Source organism: Lates calcarifer, linkage group LG1 (assembly GCF_001640805.2).
Source record: "Lates calcarifer isolate ASB-BC8 linkage group LG1, TLL_Latcal_v3, whole genome shotgun sequence".
Classification (NCBI taxonomy): Eukaryota; Metazoa; Chordata; class Actinopteri; family Centropomidae; genus Lates; species Lates calcarifer.
Window position 1 is genome coordinate 10,212,357 of NC_066833.1, and position 27,485 is coordinate 10,239,841.

General features: G+C 40.1%; 1 protein-coding gene across 2 annotated transcripts in view; it reads right to left on the bottom strand.

Moving 5' to 3' along the window:
* ramp1 (receptor activity modifying protein 1) overlaps positions 1 to 27,485 on the bottom strand; it is a 48,274-nt gene that overhangs the window by 13,942 nt on the left and 6,847 nt on the right. For both annotated transcript variants that reach the window (XR_007813043.1, XM_018682277.2), the window contains exon 2: positions 4,672 to 4,807. Coding sequence is in view for 1 of the 2 variants with exons in the window: in XM_018682277.2 (XP_018537793.1) it covers positions 4,672 to 4,807 (136 nt within the window). In the remaining variant the exon portion in view is untranslated. The remainder of the gene's footprint in view (positions 1 to 4,671; positions 4,808 to 27,485) is intronic.

Genomic DNA, 27,485 nt, shown 5'->3' on the forward strand with positions numbered 1-27,485 from the left:
TAAATGTCACTGTCTTTTACACAGTGTGTAAGGACTGATTGCTTTGGGTAATATCAAGGCCTTTCTAGTGTCTTTCAGGATAAAATGGCTATAAATTGTTTTCTTTTTTGTACTTTTCACATTTTAAAAAATGTTACTGATAGTTTTGCATGTTTTATGATATTAAATCTATTGGCAGCACACTCTTGAAACTTGCCTGAGCAAGTTGCAAATGCAGCACAGACTTTTCAAATCAGTCAGCACTTAAACTGCATTACCATGCAACATTAATGCAACATTGACAAAACAAATTATGCAGACTTTAACGTCTCCTGCGATGGATAACACAAATAAAAAGTCTGCCCACTCCTCATCATACTTTTCAAAGAGAAATGAAAGCAAGGGTTGCTTTGAAGGAAAATACATTAAAAATTCAGGAAAGTAGCATTTCCAACTGGTACGGTCCTTTAGTGTCCCTGCAACGAGTACAAAGAGACGTGTGAAATTGGTTTAGCTGTAATAAACCAAAGGATCTCAGAGTTCATCTGTACACAGTGAAAAGGTCACATCATCTAACGATTTCAGGTATTTGAAAATATCTCTTGTCCTTTTATTGTGAAGGATAGACATTGTTGTCACAGTAGGAGAAGTACAGTTGCAAATAATAAAATGAGTGACAACTGAATTCCATGTAGTTGCCCAAGCTTCAGTTGGCTAGTATTGTGCATGTTGGCTTACTGTCACATTATGATGGCTTACTAGAACTCATGAATAGAGCAGAGCTGCTGTTCATGTTATTTAGCCTTAGTGTTTGACAATTCATAATGTCTGCTGTGAAAAAAGGCTCAAGTTAAAAAGCCTGTTTGTTTTAGGAGACATTAGAAAATTTACAGTTTCCTTGCATCTTAAACAGGCTGATTAGAGCTACAAAGATGCAACTGGAGTGATTATGCTGATGAGCTTTACGGCGGCTCAGTGATAAGCACTGCCACCTGCAAGTTAGAGGGGCTTGTATTCATTAGTTTTTCTGTGTAGCTTCACTACTTTACCATCACTTCATAGTGGAAGTGAGACAGCCCTGTACTGAGTAGTGATTAATGGTTTGATTACCTGTCTAAGGCATGTTACAGCCCTTTCCTGATTGCATTCTGGGATTTGATATGGACATTACAACATTTTTTTTTCCTTTCTCCTCAATTGTTAACAATTGAGGGGAAAGGAGATTGGATAGAGCAAGTGAAAAACCATGAAATCACACAGCAGAGGGTGATTCAGGAGGGAGCAAGGAATGAAGCAAAGAGAACAAAATGTGACTGCAGCTGCCAGGATAAAGAAGAGAAGACAAGGCACACAGTGGTACAGTTTCAGGCAAGATAGCTGTCCCCTTTGTTGACAAACTGTATTTAATTTGAAATGTTTTAATCCAGAAGAGAGTCATGCGCAGTCACTTTGGCACTCAAGCCTTTTTCTCAGTGAAATATAATGGAAGTCAGTACAGTTATATACTGGGATCTGAGGGAAATACACAAAAGCATTTAATAATGCATACTGCAGTGACAATAAGCAGCATCTGAGCAGAATTGACAGGAATGTGTATTTTAGGAATCACAAGTTCGTGAAAAATGTAAGGGGGCATTAAAAATAATGAGGAATGTGATCACAGGAACATAATTTATCGTCCTACTTATGATTTCAGCAAGAGGGAATGAGAGAGATTTCATGCAGAGAGGACGAAATTAAGACCCAGAAAGGGTGAAGGACAGTTGAGTGACTTTTCTGCAGCAAGTTTAAGTGTTTCATGAGGTGGAAGCAGTGTATAAACTCAGGCAGAGGAAGCTGCCCTCCTTGTGACTGCTAAGATACACTGAGAGGTATGAAGGCACTGTGCACAACTGTCCGGCAACACACACAGACTGATATACACCAAATGTCATTTCAGCTAAATTAGAAGTCCCCAGTGGCATCTTGGCCAGAGTGCAACTTTTCCTCAAAGGGGGAGTAACTGTCCTGTTACTTGACCTTTTCTACTCAGCGGAACCATTTTTGACATTTCAATCTTTCATTCACTAGTCTTTTTTTAAAACTTTTTTTGGTCCTCTCCTGCTTTTTCATTGATCTGTGATGAGGTTTTTGAAACACAATGTAGAAGAAAATTTAATTTTTTTCCCCTCTTTCAGCTCGGGCCACATTATCTTTTGAATTGACGGGACCATGAACAAATAACTTAAATCTGAAGCAACAATCAGAGGAGCTTTAAAGCAATTTAGCTCCCAGCTGCAGTACTTTACTTATGCAGTCCCTGGAGACATAGACACAAACATTGCAAAATACAGAATATACAGAATACAAAGTGCAATTTAAAAAAATTAAGAATATATATATATATATATTTAAAAATACACATATTTGTGATGTCAAATTAATACTGATGTGACTGTTCAAGCATGACAAATGGACTTAAATGAAAAGGCAGACGTCCTCTTGGAGTTGACCTTTAAGCCTGGTACATTGGCTCAGAGCAGAGTTGAACAAAGCTCTTGAACAGTGGAGGAGCAATTTTGAGACTTATTTTAGACGCCAGACAGAAATCAGATTAGAAAATGAAGCTGTCAAACCTCAACATGTTATTTTTACTAAGTATAAAACAGCGATAACAGTGTCCTCATTTTCTATCCAGCTTTTAGAGCCTAATTGGTTTTAAGGCTGTCTTGCTTGTCTGAGACCAACATGAGTTTCTTAATATGCGCAAAGCAATATTTCAGTGCATGTCCCATCATCTTCATGTGCTGTTTAAAGTATAAGGTTCAGCCATCATTTGTTCTGATAACATTCTACTCATCAAGTCAATTGCTGAGATCTGGGAAATTTAGTTCCCGCAGAGCACGTCATCAGCTGACAAGTAATCTCCATTAATATTAATGCAGGAGTACAATGATCCACCTGAGATGCCAGATCTCAGCAATTTGTTGAGTACAGTGTTCCAGAATTCAATTGGATCAAATATGTAATTTATTTGACTACATAAATCTAAGGTATATTCAATTTATAAATAAATGGCTTAACATAAAACTGAAGAATTTACATTTTATTTTTCCTCAACAACTAATTTCTTACCACTAATTTCTCCACTGTTTATGACAGCTTAGTATCTGCCTGTTCAGTATCTGGCACATGAGTGTAAAGTACCATGTCATCTGCATACATCAAGATTTTTCCACATACATGGAAGATTGATAAACAGAGGCCCTAAAAGGAAGCCATCTGGTACCCTTATGGTTCAGTCATCTGCAGATGACTTCATTATTTATCCAAACACAGCAGGCACAGTTTGTGAAGTATGATTTTACCCTCTTGAGAGTAATGGACCATTTATATTTAGACTACTTAGTTCAAAGTACTGGCTGACTAACTATCAAAAACCTTCCACGAGTCAAGGAATTATTCCCCTTTACCCAAATTAAGCTTGCAGCTAAGTTTATCCAGACACACTGTAACAGACATAACAACGAAAAGACAACAACAAAAGTATAAAGAGATGCAAAACAACCATTAAGAGACACAAAATGACCAAAAAGACATTTCTTCAAATCTGTGGCTCTTGCTCTTATGCCGGTGGGGTGGGGATGATTGGCTGTAACATTACACGTGGTAGAGGCATACAGCAAAAATACTTGCGTGGTTACGCCCACAGACGGGGTTCACATGTTTCTGTGTTGTGAACTATAGTGTGTGTGTGTTTTGAATCGGTTAGAAAATGCGACCGAGGTCAAAAGTGTGTCTCCATTTTAGCAAGATTGATGCCAATAGTGCGTGATGCAATATTTGCAACACAAGCAATTTGATGAAGCATTTGGACGTGCACAGAATCAATTTACGAGCAGAAAGTTGCTCCGTGTTCAACTGCATGAAGATTTAAAGACATTAGACATTAGACACTGACTTGTCACCAGTTTGAAACAGTTCTTTTGCACTGAAAAATATTTGTTGTATATTTTTAATGTTAGAAAACTACTTTGAGTGGTACCATAATATGTAATGTAATTTTCCTTGTTAGAATTGAGATGATAAATTTGGTATCAAAAAAAGTATCATTCAGGATCCGGTATCGAAGTCAAGGTATCAGTACTGGTATCAAAAATTTTTGAACGATACCCTCCTGTGTGAAAGCAACAGTTGGCACTCCTCAGAGGAGCAGAAACAATGCTGCTTATGAGACTAGAACAACCTGGTCAAAGGTCAGACGAGTTAGAGACTCGCTTAATTGGGTTTCCTCTGCAAGATAGCTATTAATAGGTGAGGGTAGCTGTGAGCTTTTAGTTGTAAATCAGAGAGGCAGCATGATATTATAATCACACATGTCACAATTGGGGGGGGGGGTTATTGTTTTGACTGTCACCCAGCATCTAATCAGCTATTGGATGGTGACCAAAATGCTAGAAATAAACAAATCTAAAACCGATCATTTCGTTGACTGTGTGAAGACCATTGTGCTATAAGCTTTTAGGAAACACATTACAATCTTGTTTAGACGTTAAATGTTTCCCATTAAAACTAACAAAGACGATGGAATTGTCTTATGCAAATTTAAAATGTGAAGCTGATTTGTGTGAAAGTAAATCTGTTGGCATCTCGTGTGTGTGTGTGTGTGTGTGTGTGTGTGTGTGTGTGTGTGTGTGTGTTTATCCTACTCACTCGACGGTGTCCTCCCAGTTGCACCAGTGTCCCTGATCCAGCTCTTGCATGTCCAGTCTGAATTTGGCCAGGCAGAACTCCTCAATGGCGTATTCGTAGTGGGGTCCGCATCCCAGTGCTGAAGCACATTGAGATACTGATGAGGGAAAGGGAGAGAGAGAGAACAGAGTAAAGTCAGAGTAGGTCCTTTCAAAATTGCATTTTTAGTTCCATTATCACAGTGTATAAGTGTGTGTGTGTGTGCGCACAGTATACAGCCACTGAGTGAAGCCTGCTGTGGCTAAGAAGGGTTGAGAGCACAGAAAAACACTTAGGAATGAAAGTGACCGTAAATGCCTTTTGGGTAACTGCAAACTAAGATGTTTCCCCATCTGTTGGACATTACACTCAACACCATCTGCTACCGCCGTGTTAGCTGTATCATTGCCTTACAAGACCTTTAAAACCACACACACGCACACACAAACACACACAGTAGAGACATGTTGCGCTGAAAAGGAACATTTACAGTGAATTATTTTTGGATATTTTCTGTTTTCGGTCAACGGACAGGAGAGTGCTTTACATCTTATCACTTTGGACCATTAACTCTAGGACTTTGTGTGCTGATAAAGAAATGAGGACAAAAGATGCAGCTCATGCAGCTAATTGAGGATAAGATAGCTGCTTTCTTACTGAAGGTAAATTAAATCATCATGCTTCATGACATCAGTGCTACTACCTCGTATAAAGACATTATTCTCATGATAATTGTACAACTCAATTCTTCTTAATGTACGCAAAATGGAAATGTGATTTTTAAATACAGAAAAGATTGGGGGCCCCTGAATATCAATCACTAAACCTACCATGTAGACGTACCTTAGCTCTTAATGATTAGATAAACATGTTGATTAGGGAGGCCCGCTGCCATTGAAATAGTAATTATACAATTTTTAAACCAATAAAAATCATCACTGTGAATAATCTCTCTTGTTTAGCCAGCAGGAGTGGTGTTTCCTTAATTATCACACAAACTCTCTGGCACTATTCATAATTCCCCTTCAAAACAATACAACCATAAAAGGTGCGATCAGAATGTTCCTGTTGCGAGCAAACACAGTAAAGCTGTGCTCAATTAGTATTCTGTGTTTCATTGTGCAATAAACAGTGGGACCCGTGTTACATGGGTTTTTGCAGGTGTGCATTTGTGATTTCATTTTTTGGAGAAAAGCCAGCACTGTGGTGAAGTCTGCAAAGATCTCAACAGGCAACAGGCTTAGGATGACCCAGCCTTCATGTCGACAACTGGTAACAAGAGTTGGGTCTACGGCTACGACCCAGAGACCAAACAGCAGCCTCTGTAGGGGGAGAGCCTGCAGTTTCCAAGACTGCGGAAGGTCAAGAGCACAACCAAGAGCAAGCTCATCTTTCACTTTGACAGTTCGCTTGGTGAATTCAACCCCCAAGATCAGACTGTCAGTGCCGAGTTCTACATCGTTCTGAGATATCTGAGGGAGGACATGCAATTGGCCTGAACAGTGGTGCAGTGGCAGTTGGGTACTCCATCATGACAACATGCTCACAAATGTCTACGTTTCTTGGCTACATCAACACACTTGTTGTCCCCACCTGCTCCCCTGCGACTTCCTCCTCCTCCTCCCCAAAATGAAATTCACGCTAAAGGGTCGCTGTTGTGACACAGTGGAGGAAATCCAGCGTGAGTCGCAGATGGTGCTTGATGAGCTTACAGAACAAAACTTCCAGGGAGGGTTCCAAGCATGGCAAGAGCACTGGGAGCAGCGTAGTCATCGTTCATTTATCATGACACAGATGTCATACTTTCACTACGCTGTCGCATCTAAACCTCCACTCCCTCATCATCCCTTTTTAATGATATTCTTCTCAGTCTTTCTCATCCTGTTTCCCTGTAGCCTCCACATATTTTAAACACCTTTCTTCACCTTTACTTCTTGTTTCCTCTCTAATTCCCACAAGACTTCTCTCACTCTTTTGTTTTACTGTATAAAGAATCTGTATACATTTATATACATCTCTATTCATCTTTCCTTTGGCAGCTTCCTTCTTGATCTCTCACAAACCCCACCACCACCGCCCCACTCCCCCGATCTTTACCCCATAAGAATTTGTTCAGTCAGACATGTATTTCCTGCTCATTCAGAATCATTAACATCAGTAGTATCATGAGCTATATGGTGAATGCATATGTCTTTGTTAATGCGTGTATGTTACAGAGCAGAGTGAAGGAGGAATAGAAACAGATATGGGAAGATCCAGTCACTGTCATTGAAGATGGGGAAAAAAGTATAAAATGGACAATCAAAAATATAGACAGAAAAAATAACTTGTTTACATTCCTACAAAGAATCTGCCTCTTGCTGTGAGGAGAACGGGTGAAAAGGTTTATTTACACGTCTGCATGACTCCGATCAAATGTTACGATCAAAGATCAAGATCAAGTGCGTGTGTTTATGAGACACTGACAAAAACGTGGAAAACGGGAGACAGAGAAACAGACCGAGAGTTTGCATATTTTTCTGCAGATCAGACTTTTGGCTGCATAAAGTTATTGAAGTGTTTGAACAAACCAGTTATTTTTTTCTGGTGCTTTGTAAATCTTTTATAAGTGTACTTGTCTTAACCAGATCATGATCAAATGCTTCTGTGTGTCATTCAAGAGGGCAGTTACAAACATGTTTCTGTCCCCTCTGTTTCTAAATTTTCATTTCATTCATTCATTCATTCATTCACATGATTTGCTTTCTTTAGCGGCATGTTTTCACCTTTTTAAATCTGCATCAAGAAAGAAAATTAACAACAGAACACATGGAGCCAATAATACTGACTTATAAGTAACTAATGATCTACATTTTAACATGCGAGTACCCTACTCTTAATGTCAACCACAACACTGCTGACCATCAGTCATTCCTGACAGTATATCCATTCTGGAAAGACACTGATGGAACGAGGAATCTCACCTTGAGCAGACCATGGAATGCATTTTGAATACAAACTTGCTTGAAGATTAAATAAGGCATGCTACAATTAGGCCTGATAACATGCCTGGCTCTGCATAAGGTAGGAAAACCACATCAATATTTTACCTCCAAAACAATTAGATAACAGTTATAAATAAATACAGCCTTGTAATGATTTAAATGTCGCTACAATTCAGTGAAGCAAAATAATGTTCAGAGTTATCAGTTTCTTATGATTAGAGCAAATGTAAAAAACACAGTAAAAATAACCCAAATCCCTGGTGGCTGCAGAGTCCTTAGGCTGCATATTCACATAATAAATCCACTCCATGTGAAACGGCTAATTGAACTGTGCTAATGATGGCTTGATTGCATGCATGTAGATGTTGTCAGAAAGCCTGAAGGATGCAAGGAATTACATAATGATGACAACAGTTGGTGCCCTACAATCAGTTTATTATCCTGCACCGAAAACAAGGAAGAGTGCATGATAGTGTCTTTCTTTTTGTAAAATGGACATATTACATGTTAGTAGATTAACACTCTGCAGGATCAGCAGACAGAAAGCACCTTTTAACCCAGTATTCTCTTACTGAATGTGCACTACTCCTAACCAGTTATTATACTTATCACAGTTATTTAAATAAAGGCATCGCTGCCAGTACACGATCTAGGAGGGCAGCAGCATCATAGCCAAAAGCTTTCCATTAGGCTGTCTTCAAACAAAAATAAATTCAGCAAGTGTAGCAACAGAGAATATCTCTGGCTTTTGGTTGTGTGGAAACTGCACATTTATCTGTTAGTAGTTAAATGGAAAAACACATTCATGTTACAAGGAAAAACACCTGTCTCCCTAATCTTCCCTCCTGTAACTTGAGAAAAGGTTACAATGAAAGATCCCAAACAGAAAGTGTTTATTTTTTTCTTCAACATGAATCACATTGTCCCGTCGCTTTAACATGTGTCTCTCATTCGAGACAGATTAATTTTGTGTTCCAGACTCCCTTCACACCCACAGTGAGTACATGTTATATCTGGAGGAAAGGTCACGATTGACTGAAGATTTTCCCATTTCCTCCTGCAGATATGTATTGATTTAGTGCTGAAACTAAATATAATGCAGCCAGGCCACCTTTTATTCTGAAAATGACTCAGGGTGCAGATACGTGTCAGAGTGCTGAGGTTTGGCCTGCAAGTCTGGCGCTGCCTCTGTTGTGCCTGACTGCCTTCTCCTCAGTTATACTGAGGTTAGAGATAGGCAGTGTCTGGCACCACTTATTTTCATTTCACTAAATCCACTCCTTGGATTTGATCTTTCAACTTAAAACTGTCAGAACCCTCTGTTCAGTGGGGGAATCTCTCTCAGAACTGCCTCTTGCTAAGCCTCTTCCATTTTCATCCTTGTTGCGTCATTAACCTGTTGTGTGTTTCTTTAAAGCCTGCTGAGACACTGTACGTGATACTGGGCATAACAAACGTGACCCAACATGACCAGACTTGACCCATGCATTAAGGCAGCTACTATAATGTCAACTTGTCTGGTTAAATAATACACAAAAGAATGAATGCATACTTGCGGTCAATGCATGCTTATTCTTGGAAGTAGATAGTGAGTGACCTTCAACCTTGCACATGCTGCCTCCTCTCTCCTCTCCGTGGGGCCTCTCCTAGAATGCATCGCTCCCTGTGTACAAGTCCACCCCGCAGCTAGCTTCAGGGGGCTGTGTCTACTTTATGTGTGTTTGTGTGATGTGTATATGTGTGTTGGATTGGATTATATCATCTATTTATAGGATGTTTTGCTTTTTAATCAACATCATAGGAATCTAAACTCTGAGGGCCTTGCAGCAAGACAAAGGGAGCTGCACGTTAGGATGTCATTACTGAAGGAATTTCTCTATTTGGATTCTTGTCATTTGTTTGTGCCAGCAGAAAAAATATGTCAAGATAGATGAGCAGAGGCAGTTAACATTTGTTTGCATTTTGTGTCTTTGTGCGTGGAGATTTGATCATGACCTTCTCTTTATTCCTTTCCCTCACTGCCCTCCTGAATCCCTCATATTTGCATTCAACTTTTAGGCACATACATGTCACACATACACATATGTTAAAGTTCCATCATACTGCAAGCTATTACTTGTAATCATAGCTGATGCTTTTCAGAGCAACAGTGTCTAATGGTATGTATGACTATGTTAAAAGTTCAGGTTTTTACACAGGGAATGAAAGCAGATAGGTTAAGATGAAACACCAATTAAAGATTCAGGTACTACATATATCTTTAAAGTGACTGCTGATAAAGAAATGCAGGCATGGAGCAGATGACGAGATTCAAGTCAGATGAAATGAAGGTCTAAATATAGATGAGGCAGGGGAAACAGATGACACTTCACAGCGCACTTCGACTCGGCGGGAATTTCGACTCAAATGATCTTTTTTGTGTTTTTGAACACTGGCTCAATTGCAGTCCCAACCGCTACATACAAACGGCAGGTGCAGTATGTATTTGCAATGGAAATAGTTTAATGTCAAACCAAAACAGGACAGCAATGACAAATAAGCAGTAATGAATAAATATATCGGCCTGTTCTGTTAAGTCAGAAGTTGTTTTTTCTCATGAATTTCTAGCATGTTCCTGGGCAGCTTCCCTCAATAATACACAAAGCAACAGGGGTTGGCAGAGTGAGCAAGCAAGCTCCTGAGAGAAAAAATGCAAATTTTAGTGTGCTGCTTGATGATGCCTTGATGAAGCAGATTGGGGGCGTTTTGAAGAGTTTCAGTCGTGGCTTCAGCAGCAGACAGCGAGCACATTGAGACCAAAGAGTTGCAAAGGAGGGACATTTTCTTCCCCTCTTGCTCCCATCTTCATTATGGGAATTTTGTCGTTTGACAGCGCTCACTTTCACTCCAAATCCCATTCCAATCTTGAATAATTATTTCCCCTGCCGACGATTGCAGAGCATTTATCTGGGTCTAATAAGACAGGCCATACTTTACACTGAGGCTTCCACATTGGACCTCACCCACCTGTGAACATTTAGCTCCAGTTTGCAAAAATGAGTCTATATACATATATGTAACTGCAGCATACAGTATAGGATGACTATCAGATGACAGACATCTGATTCTTCCTGACTGCCTACCACTCCCCAGGCTTAGATTTCCTCTATCCTGTTTCCCAACAGCATAATGTAACAATACTCCCATTCCACAGGTGTGTTATTACTTTCTCTTTCCAATGTAAATGTCATTGGTCTCTGTCAGAGTGTAACAGTTCTGTGTTTTGGACGGCATACGTCTGAACACCTAGTGATTCTTCCAACATAAGATTTTAAGATTATGTTCTGTGGGAGTGTTGGAGACTTTGCTTCTTTTTAAAAAAATCTTCTTGAATGTTAACAGATGTGCTTTATTGTAAACTACGCTAGAGAGAAGTTTTGTCATTGGTCGGCTGTGAGGGCAGAGTTTTTGAGGTTTTATCTGTGAGTGTGATGTTTCGCTTGGTGCAAGCTGTACTTCATATATAATGTGGATTCAGATGAAACGAAATGTAACTACGATGGCTGGAAGGTAGGGGCTGATGATTGCCTGCAGGGGCCCTGTGGGTTTCTATGGTCTCGCCCATGTAAAATTGCTGTCCCATTATTAACGTACAACATGTACGTTTGGTTTTTCTTCCCAAATAAACAAGTTTGGTGTAACTGTAAAGAGTTGTCCAGCGCTTCAGTATTGCACTGCTTTAATGTTGTCAGACAACTGGGTGCCTACATTACCCACAAGGCAACTTGGCTGCTGACAGACTTTGACGGACTTTGCTCAGCTCCCTGTGGAGCCACAAAATACTTTTCACATTTGTCATATGAGCGCGTGACAGCTGGAGACCCAGACTTTGATGTCTGATCATCTGACTGCTTGTGTTTCTTGCTCTGACTTCATTGTATTAGACAGAAATGAAAAGAAAACCTATGATCTTAATAAACCTAAAGTAAAATGAAACTAAATAAAAGCAGTAAATGCTCCAATTATCAACTAAAGTGCCTTGTAAATAATGAATTCTCCCTGTGTGCTCTGCAGCAGCTGTTCTGGCATCAGATCCACTGAGAGACAGTTGACTCTGTGTCAAAATAGTGGCAGACCGTTGAGTCATGGGTGATAAAGTCTCTTGATATTGTTCACACGTTACAACCTATGACTCCCTCCAGTTTGAAAGTGACAAGCACCCAACAGAGGCAGGCAGATGTTTCCTGTCAAAGGCTGAGACTAATTAGGCAGCCATGAACCTGCATCCTACTCTCTGCCACCGTTCTGTCTCCCTCTCTCTCTCTCTATCGTGCTGGCGTCATTTTCTCAACGATGATTCATAGAGAAGGAAATCTTCATCTTTGGCCTTTGATCTGAATTATTTTTGACCGCCGCGAGCCTATCACCCAAGCTAACATCAAAACACCCCCTTCTGCGACTTTTAAATACTTTTAAGTCATGAATCATCTACATTCATGGAGTAGTAGAGGAGAGAGTGAAAAAGAGATATCTGTGTCTCCTCCCACCTCTCTGACAGCTCAGTTTAGATTCAAAAAGTCAAACAGGTTTTATGCATATTTTAAAAACCCACACAATTCAGCTCTTCTGGTACAAACTTGGTCTATTTGATGTTCACACTCAGAAAAGTTTGTCTGAGTCTTTCCAGCACCTTGGACGATTTAACTTTCATTGTGTTTCCACTCAGTACGAGAAAATCAGGGCATGTTCCCATTTTTTTGCACTGAAAACATCATCATTAAATTTTGTCTGGTCAACCACAGCACTGCATGTTCAGAGGAGTGATGTGCTAGTGTTTTGTATTCGTGTGGAACAGCAGCTCTCTCTCTTTTCAGGATTCAGTTACTTCAACAGCTACTTGCTCAAGCACTATCACTGCTTTAAGATCAGGCTACAGATGTCATAAAATCCTGGCCCTCTTTGATTCATTTTGTCCTCTAACACCTCTGTACTAATAATCTTTTTGCTCTCTTACAGTTTCCATTTGGCTCTCAGTTCCCCATCATCCTCATCACAGCTCACAAGTAGAGCTGGATAAATTAGCATGGTGTAGTGTACCTTTGAATGACTGTGGAAAATGGGTATTTTTCACTTCCCTCAGAATGATGTGCACTTAAAAATCAAGGATATTTTTTTCTCTCCACTTCATGCTAAAATATCCTGCTCTTACCTGTAGTGTAAGCTAGCAAAAGAAAGGTACTTCAATTTGTTGTTGCGCCCCCATTTACCCACTACACATGGCAGCTTCATTATTGCCCAAGACACCAACCAGTACTCCTGTGCTGTGATGATACAGTGTTGCCCCAGGTTTTCTGGGTTTTAATTGCTTTGAAACAATTCAATAAAACACAACTTTATTTAGGCAAATAGATAAACACATATGAGCCAAATATGGAAAATTAAGAGCCAGGTTACCTGCTTCCAGTGCTAAGCTAAGCTAATCTGCTGCTGGCTGTAGCTTCATATTTATCATAGAGATATTACAGTGGTATCATTCTTTTCATGTCTGCTGCCCCAGGGCTCTTACATTTTTCGCCTGTTTGATAATGCAGCCTCGGTGTTGGTGTTTGATAATGGTGGCATTATCACGTTGCATGTTTAGAGAGACTCAGACAGTTCGGCTAAGAACCTGTCGTGCAGTTCTCTGTCTGGGCTGAAATCTTTAAACAGTGCAAAACAGAGCAACTGCATTAACCTCAGAAAATGATATATTGCGAGCAATTAAATGATTTTGGTTCTGGTGTTCTCTCAATAGGTACACCGATATATTAAGCAATTTCCTTTTTGATATAAATTATGGGGCAATGCAAGCAACACAAAAATCTCAAACTCCTTTCTTCCATTCATCGGCCACAATGATGTGGAAATTCAAAATGCCAACCCCCCAAAGGGTGTCTGAGACCAAACAAATGATAACAAATTATTGAAAATGTCTGTTTATCACAGATGGATACAAATGAGCCGGACTAAAGTGAGTCATTCTTGCTCTCTGTCGAGCAAGTGGTGCATGTCTGATGTATTAGGGGAGAGGAACGCCAGCAGCGGTGCTTCAGCTGCCGTCATTACACCGTATTACAGTTTTACCTCTAGCGCTGTCACTCACACTCACATACACACAAATTAATGCCTTCCTCCACCTCTGCTGTCTGTCCTAATCAGACAGCTGGAGACCCAGTGGGGATGTTTCACTTAGAACTAACAGCAACTCTGAGAGTATTCATATAATTACACGGAGAAACAGAGAGAGCGAAATAAGAACAGTTTCCCCTAAAGAAACCTCAAAATGAGCAGTTTATCCCCTAAATCCCCCAGCGTTATAACAACCCACCCCAAGACACACACACATTACTCGATGCTCTATCAATGACACCGCGACCTGAGATGGCAGCGAAGCTTAACAAGCCCCTCTGTCCCTCACAGGTAGACTTAGTGTTATTATTAAAGCCCAGAGCGTGCCGTGGTGTAGTGTGGCAGTGACAAAAATAATCCATTGAATTTGAACAAAGCCTGAAGCTACCTGGCCGGGCTCCGCATCAGAGGAGATACAATCACTCACACTCACACACACACAGAGCGAGGCTATAAAAAATGGATGCATCAGCTTGTGCAGCAAAATGTTTTAAATGGTCACATCAGACAATTGCAGGTTTACATGGAGTGCTTTTAAATTGGGAGGTTTTAATAATCGTTGCGCTTTAGAGGCTGAATCGCCTTTTTGTCACTACTTCATTATTTAGTCTGACATTGGCTTCATGTTCGCTGTTTTCAGTTCAGTTAATGGCTCACAGTTCACAGTGAATGGCAAGATTTGGAGCCAGTTCTGTTTTGAATGTGATACAAATAATTGTTGGAAAATGCAACATTAAAGGTGCTTTAAATTAGTATATTAATCAATCAATACAAGGGTCAATATATAAATATAGTCAATATATGTCATTGCCATATAAACACCCCATAAAGTTGTTATGGCAAATGTGTAAATAGTTAGGAGAGCTGGGAATTGTTGTGAGGATATACCGATGCAGGAAGTAAGAAAACAAAGTGCTCAGCATCTTCTGCGTGCAGCAGTTTTGTTTTTATAGTGAAAAAGAAAAACCCAGAAATCTTTACGTCACCTCAACTGCCTGAATAAAGATGTGAGAGTGAGAGATACCCAAAAGAAAGCTGATGATTCTGGACTTGGCATGAGAGGATAAAAAGTGATTACCCAACAGACAAAAGAAGTCAGCTTAGTACAGAAAAAAGGAAAAAATGGTGACAATGTGTACTGCTGATGTATATTTTACATGGTCTAGAACTGCTGCTGCTGCATATTACCAACAGTTCAGAGCAGAATGAGAACCAGTTCAAAGAGACAGCACAGCAGCTTACCAGAATGTATTATTTTCAGATTTCCCCATTTGTTTCCTCCAGGAACATACTATGTTTTTTCATCTTTCCTCTAAAGCAGGCAGCAAATACAGTAGCTTATACCAGCAACTTCTTTGTGTCCTTTTCTATATGAGAAGTGGTATAGTAAGACGGCAGGGAGAGCAGCTGGGAGTGTGGGTGATGTAGAAAGGCAGGATAATCATGTTGACTCTGAAGAAGGCATACTGCATGTGGAAATGTTAATTGGTTTATGTAAATGAAATTGCTTAATTATCTGGTCCACAGCTTAACCTGGTGAAACACTTCCCTTGTTTTCATGAGGCAGTAAACATAATTATTTATGATCATGAAATTAATCTCTCCTGGGAAACTTTGTAGGAAGATGGTGACCATATAACATACTGTAGTTTGACTCTAATGTGGCAGTTGAAATTTGGCTTATTATACAACACACTCTATTACACAACATCTCTGTGACTGTTGTGTGAGGGTTGACAGGAGTCTGGCCTGAATATCCTGCTGGAATAAAAAAATAAAGTGCAAATGTGACGATGCATCACCTGAATAATTTGATGTTATCTGTGTAAATGCTTTTAAAAGGTTGAGATAATATGACACACGGTGAAAATAAATGAACCCTGTATGCCCAAAATAATCCTAAAAATGTGTTGATTATCATTATACTTGATGTGATTAGATAACCCATTCCTGAAGCCATATATGTCTATATATATATCTATATATAAAAAGTTGTAGATGGCTGTAGTGGTGGTACGAGTGGCACTATGAAGTGGTTTTAGTCCGTAAGCTGAGAGTTCTGCATCACTGTTTTGAGAAGTGCTGGAAAAAAAAGTCATTTATTTTTATTCATTCTAATTTAAATCCAGCTCTATCATCCTTACTGGAACTAATAGGCCCTCCTGGACTTATCAAACCATATTAAATGCCCTGTATTAGACCAGGCAACAAGGCACAATAATAAATGACTGCATGGTTTTTCTCATATCAACATGATCTGTGGAGTAAATTAGATTTTTATCACCAGGATTAGGCTCTAGGGATTGTTAGCTATCCAATGCAAAACTGCTTTAATGATATTTATAATTGGTTTGGTTTTTAATAAAGGATGGGAAGAGAGAGAGAGAGGGAGAGAGGCTGAGACTGCTGCAGTGTGATATGTCTCTGGAAGTGGGATGTCCCTCTGCAACAGCATGTCAGAAACAGAACTTTAAGAAATATGCACAGCCAAAATAGCTGAAACTAGCCTAAATGTGCATGTAATCCTCTTTAGTGTATTCTGACTCAGTGAAACAGGGAAGATACAGCACAGAGAAAGTTCATTATATCATAATTATACAGAAAGAGCATTGCCCTGTGTGTAAAAGTTAAAAATAGAGACAGTGGACGGTCATGTCACTGAATAAATAAAGATTAGATAAATAAAGACACATGTTCACTTAACAGTGAAGCTTCAAATAGTGTGTTGGGATTGAAGGATTGAAGTTGGGTTGGGACTAGAGATGCTTTTTTTTTGATGATATTGATTCTGGCAGGTCACAACTCTTAATGCGTCTTGTTTTTCTCAAGCTCTGTGCAGATCAGTCCAAAAGGCAGTGATACATGTGCATAAAACTTTTTGGTAACTGCCAAAAATATCAGTATCAAAGAACGTCTCAACCTTTTACCATATGGTGCCTGTATTATATGCATATTGTTCTTTTTTTGTTGAGGGAATTTAAAAATATAAACTTTTTTGTTTACTGCTAACCCTCATTAGTTCTTTCACGCTGCCAGTTTCACACATACTCTGTAATAAATGTATTTATAGTCACATTGCATGGGTTTGATGCCCATTCCCTCCCTTTAATAAAGGCATCATGCACACACGCACGTTTGAAAACATGTTTCTCACACTCTAATTGATGGAATAATATTTCAAGTCTGTTTGTTGCTCCTCTCTGACAGACTGCTCACCTTTATTGCACGCTGCAAACAGACACACCTTTGTGAACCTGTGCTCATCCTGACACCTACACATACCTTTCCATCCCCACACTGAAACACACTGTACCCTCCGACAATTACTGAATAGGTGGTGTGTGTGTCTGTGTGTGTGTCTGTGCCTGTGACATCTATCTCTGTCAAGTTGAGCTTCATCCATCACCAGCTAATCATTATAGATGGCAGTGCTTTCAGCACAGATAGAGGTCTGCCCTGACTGGGTCTCTCTGGTAATAGCATACAATTAATGTAGATACAAAGGCACAGAACAATAGGATGAGCTTCAACACTTCTGTAGCTCGTTATCTACCAAGACCGGAGGGAACAAGATAACAACATATGCTGTGATATATAGCTCTTTTTTCCTAGGCATAATAAAGACATATTCCTCTTTAATTGTCCATGTTAAATTTGAACATTTTATGTTATGTGTATTTACATTCAGCCAACTTTCTTTTACAGAGCAGATATATATTAAATTGTATAATTAAACAAATCTTGTGATAAATTGGAGGAAACATGCAGAGACACATTAGCCCCAGACTGAGAGAAGCAACCTTATTATGGTGATGAAAGTCAAAGCCACTTTTCTGAAATCTGGCACACAGACATTATAACGCCACAAGAGACCACTTAAACTTTGGGTCAGAACATTGTAGGAAAAGGTGTTCTTTTGCATCCTAGCTGTCAGATAGTGTATCTTTCCAAATGAATACTGGGTGGTGGCAGTAGTCTGATTCAGCTCCTCCAGAAAGGCCCCAAAGAAAAGAAAAGCTGCCTAAACGGACTATGCAAATCTGTTATTTAGGACATAGAGGACAAGCAGCAATGATCTATGGACATTCATTAAAGACAAAACATTTCATCGAGCACGAAACAGGGACACATGGACAGATTTATAAACACAGAACCAGGTCTGAGAGCGAGCGAGGACAGAATCATGAGTGCTGATCAAAGTTCTGAGGCTCAAGAGGAGCCAGGTCAGTGGATTTCAGCGAGCAGGGAGGCTTCCTTCGACTGCTCACAATCTGAGAAAACAGCTGGAGGAAACTGTGAGAGCAGATTTTGAACGGAGTGCACACAAACTCAGGGATTTGCTCTTAAAACGTACAAATCTGTTCCTGTGTGCAGAAACAACTTGAGTTACAGCTTCGATTGGTTACTTCCTTTCTCTGTAGTTTTGGTTTAAAACTGCCTAAATGAGAATGCCTGAGTGTAGTTAAAAATGTGTGGGTGGTCGGTGTGCTTGTCCACATGTGCATGAGAAGCTAACAGCAGAAGAGAGGGGAAAAAAGAAACACAAAGAGAAAGAGAGAGTTCATAACAGGCAAAAAGAGAGTGGGCTCGAGGCAGATGAGTCAATGACACAACATGTCAGGAAGGTTTCAGAAAGAAAGGAAGGGGCTTTAGCTTCACACACAAACAGCAAATGCATGGCACACACACACACATGACTTGATTGGTTGTGAGCAGATGCAGTGAAACACACATCCACAGACCGGAGTGAGAGAGCAGGTTTGATTAGAGGTGAGCAGAGGGCTGGTGGAGCCAGCAAGGTGAAGCAAAAGGCTACAGCACTGTCAGGGTAATTTAGAGAGCGGGAGAGAGCGACAGAGAGGGGGAAAAAAGGAATGAGTTTCCTGTTCGGCTTTTTATATACAGCCTGTGTCATGGACGGAGTTGGAGCTAACCAGCCATGAGAAGCTGCTGTCACAGTTTCCCTTTCTCTGCTGGAAAAACAGGGAGTCTGTTAGAGCTTTGTCACTGGAAGCACATTTACATGTACGTCCCTTTGAGAGAGTCACTGTGGGTACATGTGTTGTAGCGGAGCAAGCAGCTCTACTCTGAGAGGCTGTCCGGTGTTTGTGTGTGTCTGTGTTAGATGCTGTTTGTCTGCCCTAAAGAACTTGAATGCAGCAAAGTTGTTAATTGACCTGTGTTACGTTTAACACTGCTACAGAGGAATAAATCTCATTCATATACAGTATTGTTTTGTCTGTCTTGGTAATGCTAACCTCATCAGAGTCACAAACTGAGCCAGTTATATTTGGTGCAACAGCTGATATCTGAGGGGCCAGAGGATGGCTGAACCAAACTTAGATTAGAAAGTAGGTGAATTTGACCAGAAAAGATGGTATAAAAAAAATAAAAATGGTATAAAAATATGTAATATTGTTGTTAATTCAGTGTCTTTATTTAGCCAACTTTAACTAGCATCCTTTCCCACAAGCCCTAGACCACTGCATTTGTTTTAAAATATGAAAAATAAACCCCTGAAACGTTTCATTTTTTCAAACAGAAAGATGAAAGAAATACTGAATGAGAGATTGTACTAAGATACAGAAGCTAGTGGAACAGAGTCCAGCCCAGAGCTGACACCAGGACCTCTGTTCTCTACAGATCAAAGTGACAGAGCAGTTAACAAATGGTTCCCAGTGGAGCAGGGGTCAGCCTGTTTCCTTTAGACTGACACGTAGACACATAATGAGAATTTTGAGATCAATACAACTCAAATATTTATGTTCAAATTTTACACAAAGAGTGAGCAACCCTGTGTGCAGCATGTGCAAACTCACCGAAACATTTTGATGCGGTTTTGTGTGAGGACACACTCACCAAAAATTATTCTCAGTGTGATCATTATGTTATTCTACCATTCAAGATTTCTATTTGGAATTTGGACTTCATACATAAATACACATGAAGTGAGGTGATGAGGCTGGTTTAGTTTACCTTTCTATACTGATAACTGCCTGGAGGACACACTTACACTCACAAACACTCTACAAACACATTTCTGGTGAAGAAATGTTCATTTAAAATGGTCATAAATATGCTCTGGGTCATTGAGCATCTCCCTGTCTGTGCTCATCCTCTGGGATCATCCAGTATGCGTTTGGCTACACTCTGAAGCAGCAGTAGTTTTGGGGATTAGAGAGCAAGAACTTGCTGATAGGAAAACTGCCATGTGCAGTTCATGGGTTGATTAAAAAAATTTTTGGGGGCTGGGAGAGAGTTTGGGAGTGGGAATGGTTGTCTCGCCTCATGTCACAGCACCGCCTGCAGCTGCTAAAACCAAACCACTCATCCACTCCAAAGCTGCAGTGGAGGACTTGTTAAGTGGCCGACAGTGTGAGTTGAACCACGAAGCTGCTGCTGCTGCTGTATATGTATCATTTCATTATTTTCATCTTGTTTTCCCTGTGATTAATATCTTTGAATTAATTTCTCACATCATTTCAACTGACTGTTAACGCTTTGAAAACATACAGTATGATCCTGACAACCACCGCACCCTGCAAAGAAACTCATATCAATCATAGTTTTTCCATATATTTTTTTTTGTGCGGTTTGAACAGAATTTCAGTGTATGTCTGTGTAGCCTCTCTGCTGTGCGCTTTATGTGCCTACAGAGGCAGTAAAATGTACAGCTATACATTATGTTGACATGAGAGGGATGCAGAAACCCCTCAACTGAATACTCTCTTCTCCTGTTCTGCCCTAAAACCAAATGGTGGCATAAATCCTCTGCCTTTTGTTGTTTTGTCCAAGTATCTGGTTCAACACCGGAGACCCAGAGGACACTATAGAGGTTCTGCAGGGGCACATTCCTGCTGAGGTTCCCTGATGTCAGTCTCTGTCCTTTTCTGTTCCCCTTTGTTGTTTCAAGCTTTGGATTTAGTTCAGCTTAACCTCTGACTTCAGTTCAAACAGTCCATCTCATTTTTTTTTTTCCCTCAGAGAAATAATACCAAGCCACCTCTGCTGTTATGCCAGCAGCACAGTCATTGCCACAAACAGCTGAGATCTTGGTCTGTTGGATGAGAGAGTTAGAGACAAAGAGTTGTGCGTCTGAATGGCAATTTCAACATCTAATTCGCTCAAATAAGCACCTGTCATGTATAACCTACAGTAACTCTCTCTACGTTGAAAGCTGCTGTCGTACTGCTTTCCTATTCTCAGTCTGTCTTTGTCTCTCCCCACCCAGCACTCTGGACATCATCGACTCAATCTTTCTCTTTTTCCCTCCTCGCATCACTTCTCCCATCCATCTGTAAAGGTCGAGTTTTAAAATTTTCATCAGATGTTCAGATTACACACCTGTAATCTGTTCATGTAGGGCTGACAAGCTTCCAGTTACTTGCTTGTGAAATGGTTTATTAATTTTTTAGAGGTTCCAGTTGACAGGCACTGACTGACAGGGTGTATTATGGATGGTTCTATTTAGCTGCTCTGGAGTGACTCTGCCTATAGACAGGAAACATTACTCCATCTGGAAGATCATGTAGGATTTTTCTGTGCCTTTAATTGTTTAAGCATCACGGCAAACATTAACAGCAGTTTTAAAATGCCAGATATGGGACTAAAAGACACCATCAACTCATCAGCAGGTTGAACCCTCATAGTGATTATCTTAGATATCAAAGACAAAGCATCAGTCATGCTTAATGTATTGTATTATTTTACATTTTTATTACCGGAGCTCAGTCTAGTGCAATCAAAGGGCAAACAATGAGACGAGGAAAACAAAATCACAAGCTTCCACAGCACTTAATACTCCACTGACACAGCAGGGTTTTTGTAAGGTTATACCAAACTAGAAAAAGCCACAGTGGAAAAAAGAAGTCTGTGACTCTAATGCTTTTCAGCAGATATACCAGAAAGTAAATCTACCATTACGTTCTACATATTCACTCCAAAGCAAAAAATGCCACAACAGGCCTACAGTTTGACCACTGGCCCTTTGCCTTGAGCCTTTAGACAGTATCAAAGAATAGGTTCAACATTTTTCAAGTCTGTCTTAAAGGATAACTCTGGTATTTTTTAATCTGGGCTTTAATTTCTTGTGTTTTGGGTGTAAATGATTGATGGGGACAAAAATCTTATGTTCACTAAAGTGCTTGTTTTTCCAATGACAGGCTCAGATGTTTGACAACATTATAGATGGGATTCCTGCAGAGATGGACCTTTTTATTTAAGAGTAAAGTCCTCGCTACACATCTCTATCAGAGTCCATCAACAAAAATAGTAACTTTACTGAGCAGAACGCATGAGCTGCTGGAATACCACTGCCTCTATGAATCAGTTTGTTTGTCTTACTGTGTGACTTTCAGTGATGGATGAAGTATTCAGATCCTTTACATGAGTGAAAGTACCTCACAATAACCATTCTTCCTAAGTAGCAGTCTGTGTTTTGTGAACAGACCGAAAGTGAAGTTGATTCCATTAGTGTTATTTGCATAAATTTGACTGCTGGGCTGAACCGACCGTACAGACATTACCAGTAGGCCAGCCTCCAGTGAACACACCGACTTTGTGTGTGTGTGTAGGAGTGTGGCAGCTCAACATATGACTGATCTCAAAACTCAGGAGCTTTTTCCTTCAGTCTCACAGTGACTTTGTATGGAATCATGTTAGAACACACATTCAGACTTTTCAAAGTAAAATCTGAGAGTCACGGGTGCATTTTCAAGTCATTTAGGATTTTTAAAAATCAATGTGTCTTGAGCTGAATCAGACATATTACTTGAATGCACACCTTTGATTCAAACAGATGGTATGTTGATTCAGATAATTACAAGAGGAAGACTGCACAGTGCAGCAGTCCTCATTCTCTTGACAGCAGACTGTACAAGCGCCAAAAATCCGAGAGTTAAATATGAAACTTTGAGTCAAACGACTGAAAACTTGGCAACAGCATAAACAATTTCGACATGTATTGAACTGTCCAAGGCCATGTCTATGTCCAATACCATACCCAGATCCAGATCATGTGTTAATACCAGACAAAAATAGAGCAGAAGTAATTTCAGGCAAGGGCCATCATCTGCAACACGAGCAGAAATCTTTGTCTGTGAAGTGTGTGCATATTGTATGTGTTTTCCCTCGGACGTGCTGTGTACGGCTGCTTTTGTTTGATGTGACATTTACTGTGCTATGTACGTCTCCACTTAGCCATTCAATTGTGTACCCATGAATATATTTATGCACATATGGTCACACAGTGTTTATGGGTGTGTTTGAATGTTGGCACTAAATGTATGTGAATAGTGCAGTGGTGGTTTAACTTTTATCCGAACAACTTGCACATGTTTCCTGGGGGTTTTGATGTGGGAATGGCCGCACCACTGCCGGGACCAGGAGCTTGAGTCCAACTGGGATCCCACATGCTTAATAATATATGAACTTAGATGGTACAATACAGCACCTGAGTAAAGTGTCCATCACTTGGCATATGGCAGTACAGTTTCAGTCAGCACACAGCTGAGCCAGTGAGAAAGGCAGGTGCACTAATTAAAGCTTATTTTCACAGCATCAGAATTAAGAAGTTAATAATACAGACACTGATCTGCTTTTAGTTACATTTATACTTCCTCTATAATTATTTCAATATAATTTATACCACTCAGGTTACAATACACAACTTCAGCTTCCCTTGCTGACATTTGACATCAACTCGACACGGGAGAACATGTCTGACTCGCTCTGTGCTTCATATACGTTCACACATATAAAGTATGTGTGAAACTGTGTGTACTAATTCATTTGTGTTTTGTGCACGTGAGCATGTGCCAGCAGACTGTGTCCCATTGTCTGAGAGTGCCAAGTGTGTCTGCATATGATAATGTGTGTGTGTGTGTGTGTGTGTGTGCCTGGCACATAGTGTGTTTTCCACTACCAAGGTGCTGAAATACTTGTAGGCTCTATGGCGCCTGAATAATTGCTAATGGCTGTTCCACTATGGACAGGGCATGCACACATACACACACCAGTCTCTCTCACACACACACATGCATAGCCACACATGCTTCACTAACTAGCAGCGCCTCAACGCTGCTCATTAGCTGCTGAGGCGTGACAGGAAAACTGGGTTACTGCTTTGCAAGCGCGCACACATGTGCAGGCATAAACAAACACACGCACAAATCCATAGGCACACACCAGTCGTGACTGGCTATAAAACAGGTTAATGTGGAGGGAAAAGGAGGCAGGGGGCCTTGACAACAATAAAGAAGGCATGAAGATGAAGAATCTAGGGTTGAACACTGGTGCAGAGTAGAAATCTAAATTAACTGGTGCACTGATATATAACACACAGTATGACTAACCCAAATGAGCCACTATGATACCCATACAGTGTATAATCAGCATTTATCTTAACACTGTGTGAATGGGATATTGAGAATTTTTCTGCTTCTCAACAGATTTTTGTGTATAAATCCACGACTGGCAAATTAAAAGCAATTACACGTTCTACTTCAAATGTCAATGTACAAAACCAGTTGCTGCCATTTGGTCCAATTTGGGATTTTCTGCATTGCTTCGCTCAATTCAATACTAAGATCCCTCCTGTAAATTGGTAAGTTATGCATCACAAGCACTGGAGAGAGGAATGGTAAAAAAGAGAGGAAAAAAACGCTGATGGAAGGTAATTCATTGGAGCTGCAGCGTGTAATTCATGCTGTAATAGACCTTTTTCACTTGAAACCCATACAGAGGATCCTACATAAATCTCCTGTGTGGGTTGTTTATAAATGTGACTTATGAGAAAGGATTCCCTCAGATAAATAGGCTGTGAAATCACATCTGTAGACTGGCGTAATGGCTGCTGAGCCTTGAGAAACAGAAACTAGTGTCACAAACAGATCGGTGGAATTAAAGGTCACTAGTTCAAATCCCTGACCTTACATGATCTGTGTGGAGACTGACTGCCCCCAGAAATCCTCCTGGACTGACTGAGCAAGCTCCATTCTGCTCATGAAAAACACACTGAGAGTTACCCTCCTGCACTGAGGGATACCTGTACAGTTTATGTGCTAAGAAACACAAAATTCTAGATCAGTACATTTCACTTGTGTATTCACAAAATACAATCCAGCCTCTACTTTTTCAGTATCACCCTGTTCCCTAATTATGTCTAATTACTGCTTTTTAGAAAATGTAATAGTTTATAATATAGTAATAACTTCAAACTAGCTTCTTGGTCTGTGTACATAACAGCCTTTTCCCGCTTTTCGTTTTCGGAATAAGAAACGGGAAACAAAAAACAAGTCGTTTTCCGACTTTCGTATTGGAACAATAAAATCAGAAAACAAAGAACAACTAGTATTTAAAAAAAATAATCTTTTTGTTAACACAGGAAAATGAGAAATCGGCTACAGACTTAAAATCTGTCTGTTTTGTCATGCATTTATAATTTTTATTTTGTCCCTGGAGTCACCCAATGAACGATAGCACTGGATCCCCGCAAGATAGCGCAGTCCTTTTCTGTGCTGACCAGCTAAGGTGAAAGTAGAAATCCATATATCATAGTCTATGTCTTATCCGAACCTTCAGCAGAATCAAAGTTGGCAGTATGTTTGGATTTAAAAGGCTGCTGTAGGATTAAGATCTATCTCTGAATAACTTTCACCCAATTTGTGCTCGCACCAGGTAAAGGGATTCAAACTGCTGACCCTACGGTCAGATTCAGAAGTTAGTATTCCTCTCTGCCGCCTCGTACTTTAGCCCAGAAGCCACAGACGGCTCCAGCTGAGCAGCTCGGCGGTCAGGACCACAAGCTTGTGCCTGTAAAAGACAGCTCCTGACCACAGGAAGCAGGTACATGTCTCTGTGCCTCAGTCACCCCTCCCTCAGGTCACTGCTATAAATACCAGCATGTTACTATTTGACCAGTCTGGTTAGATAAATGTTTGGAGGAATCTCTCTCAGTCTTTTTGGTGGCTCTACGTGACTCATGTGCCACTAGTTCTCAGTGTTGTGGGCTTGGATCCTGCAGACAACCACTCTGACGTGTCGTCATGTAGTTTCTGTGAAGCTGACATGCCATGAAAAAAAAAAATTCTTCAAAAGAGAAATTCCAGCTTGATGCACTGGTTGAATTATTCACTGTGACAGGCTCACTATGTGACTGTTATGTAAGGTTAAATGTAATGTATGAGAGCAGCAGCCCAGATAAATGGGCTGTAAAATCTGCTCTCTGTTTCTCAGTCAGAGAGCTGATGTCTTAGATTTGGAGGAGGAGGAGTTCTGCTCACAGTTTCTAATCTTATTCTTAGGAGTGGAAAAATGTGATGAAATACACACACATCACTCTGTGAGTAGATATGTGACATAAATTCCAATAATTACACACTCATGTACCCCTAACATGAGCATGTGATGATCTCCATAATAGATTCATCTGGAAAAACAAATGCAGATGAACATATGATACATGTTGGCTATTGGCATGATTTATACATTTCCATTGAAACGTTTGGTTAATAGGTACCAAAGTAAGAAATAAATACCTCAGGTCTTTTGAGTGCTGATCACACAAGGAAATATTTGCGTTGTGGCATCTATGATATGACTAAATATCACTTATATGAAATAACGATTAATAGATTCATTTAATTTGTGTGTGGTTTAAGCTTACAGTGCTGAAAGATTTTGGAGGTAACACATTATTTTATTATTATTATTATTATTATTTATTTTAAAGGCCTTTTCACATAGAATGAAAAAATGTGAGATACTCGCCTGCGAATATACAGGAGCTGAAGCTCCACCGCGGCTGGTTGTGTACATATGTTTTAGGATGTTTGTGGGACAGTTTGAGGTCCTGCTGGGGAGGTGAGGAGGCAGGGGACCAACTACCGGGATCCTTTGACCCAGAGCCTCTGACAGTCGGTGCGAAAGCGTAGTAGCGTTCTGTGTGTAAGTAAGTCGTACTAAGAACAAAAACAACAGCTCAAAAAAAAAACTGACGTGTGAATTAATTGCCAGAGAAAAAAGTCTTTAGGCTGCATTTTTATACAAACAATGAATCAAAGACCTTAAGAGTTGCTCATGGAGGCGAACCCACAGAGAATTATCATCACTCACAGTTCCCCTCAACTCTATGCAGCGTTTTCAGCTCCTCATTTTGCTTTTACATATTTTCATTCTGTTTGGGTTGAGTCTCATTGCACTCAGCATTATTTCTAAATGCTGTAAGAAAAGCTCTGATAAGCTCACACAACCTGCACAGCAACTAACTGCAGACATAGCAGTTAGCAGGTAGCTGGTGAACAAAGTGGAAATATCTTTCTCAATATTGTGTTCCTAAAGTGGTCGTATGTTTCACTTGCCCAACCTTAACTTTACCTTAAAACGATGTTTTCCATGTTTGGATAATGAAGACATGATACTGAAAAGAAAATGTTGGTATTGAACATTCAAAACCTTTCATCGTTCAGTGTCAACATTCTGTTTGGTGAGCTAAGTGGATTGTGAGCACACGCAAACACACTCACACATACAATGGGTGGTTTGTTCATTTAGAAAGCAATTGTGACAAGAGAGACGGTTGATGTCCCCCAGCATTACCAAGGGTCTACAACTAATTAGGAAGAGCTGCTCATACTCTGCGTTAGCACGGGTGATGCCAGACACTCA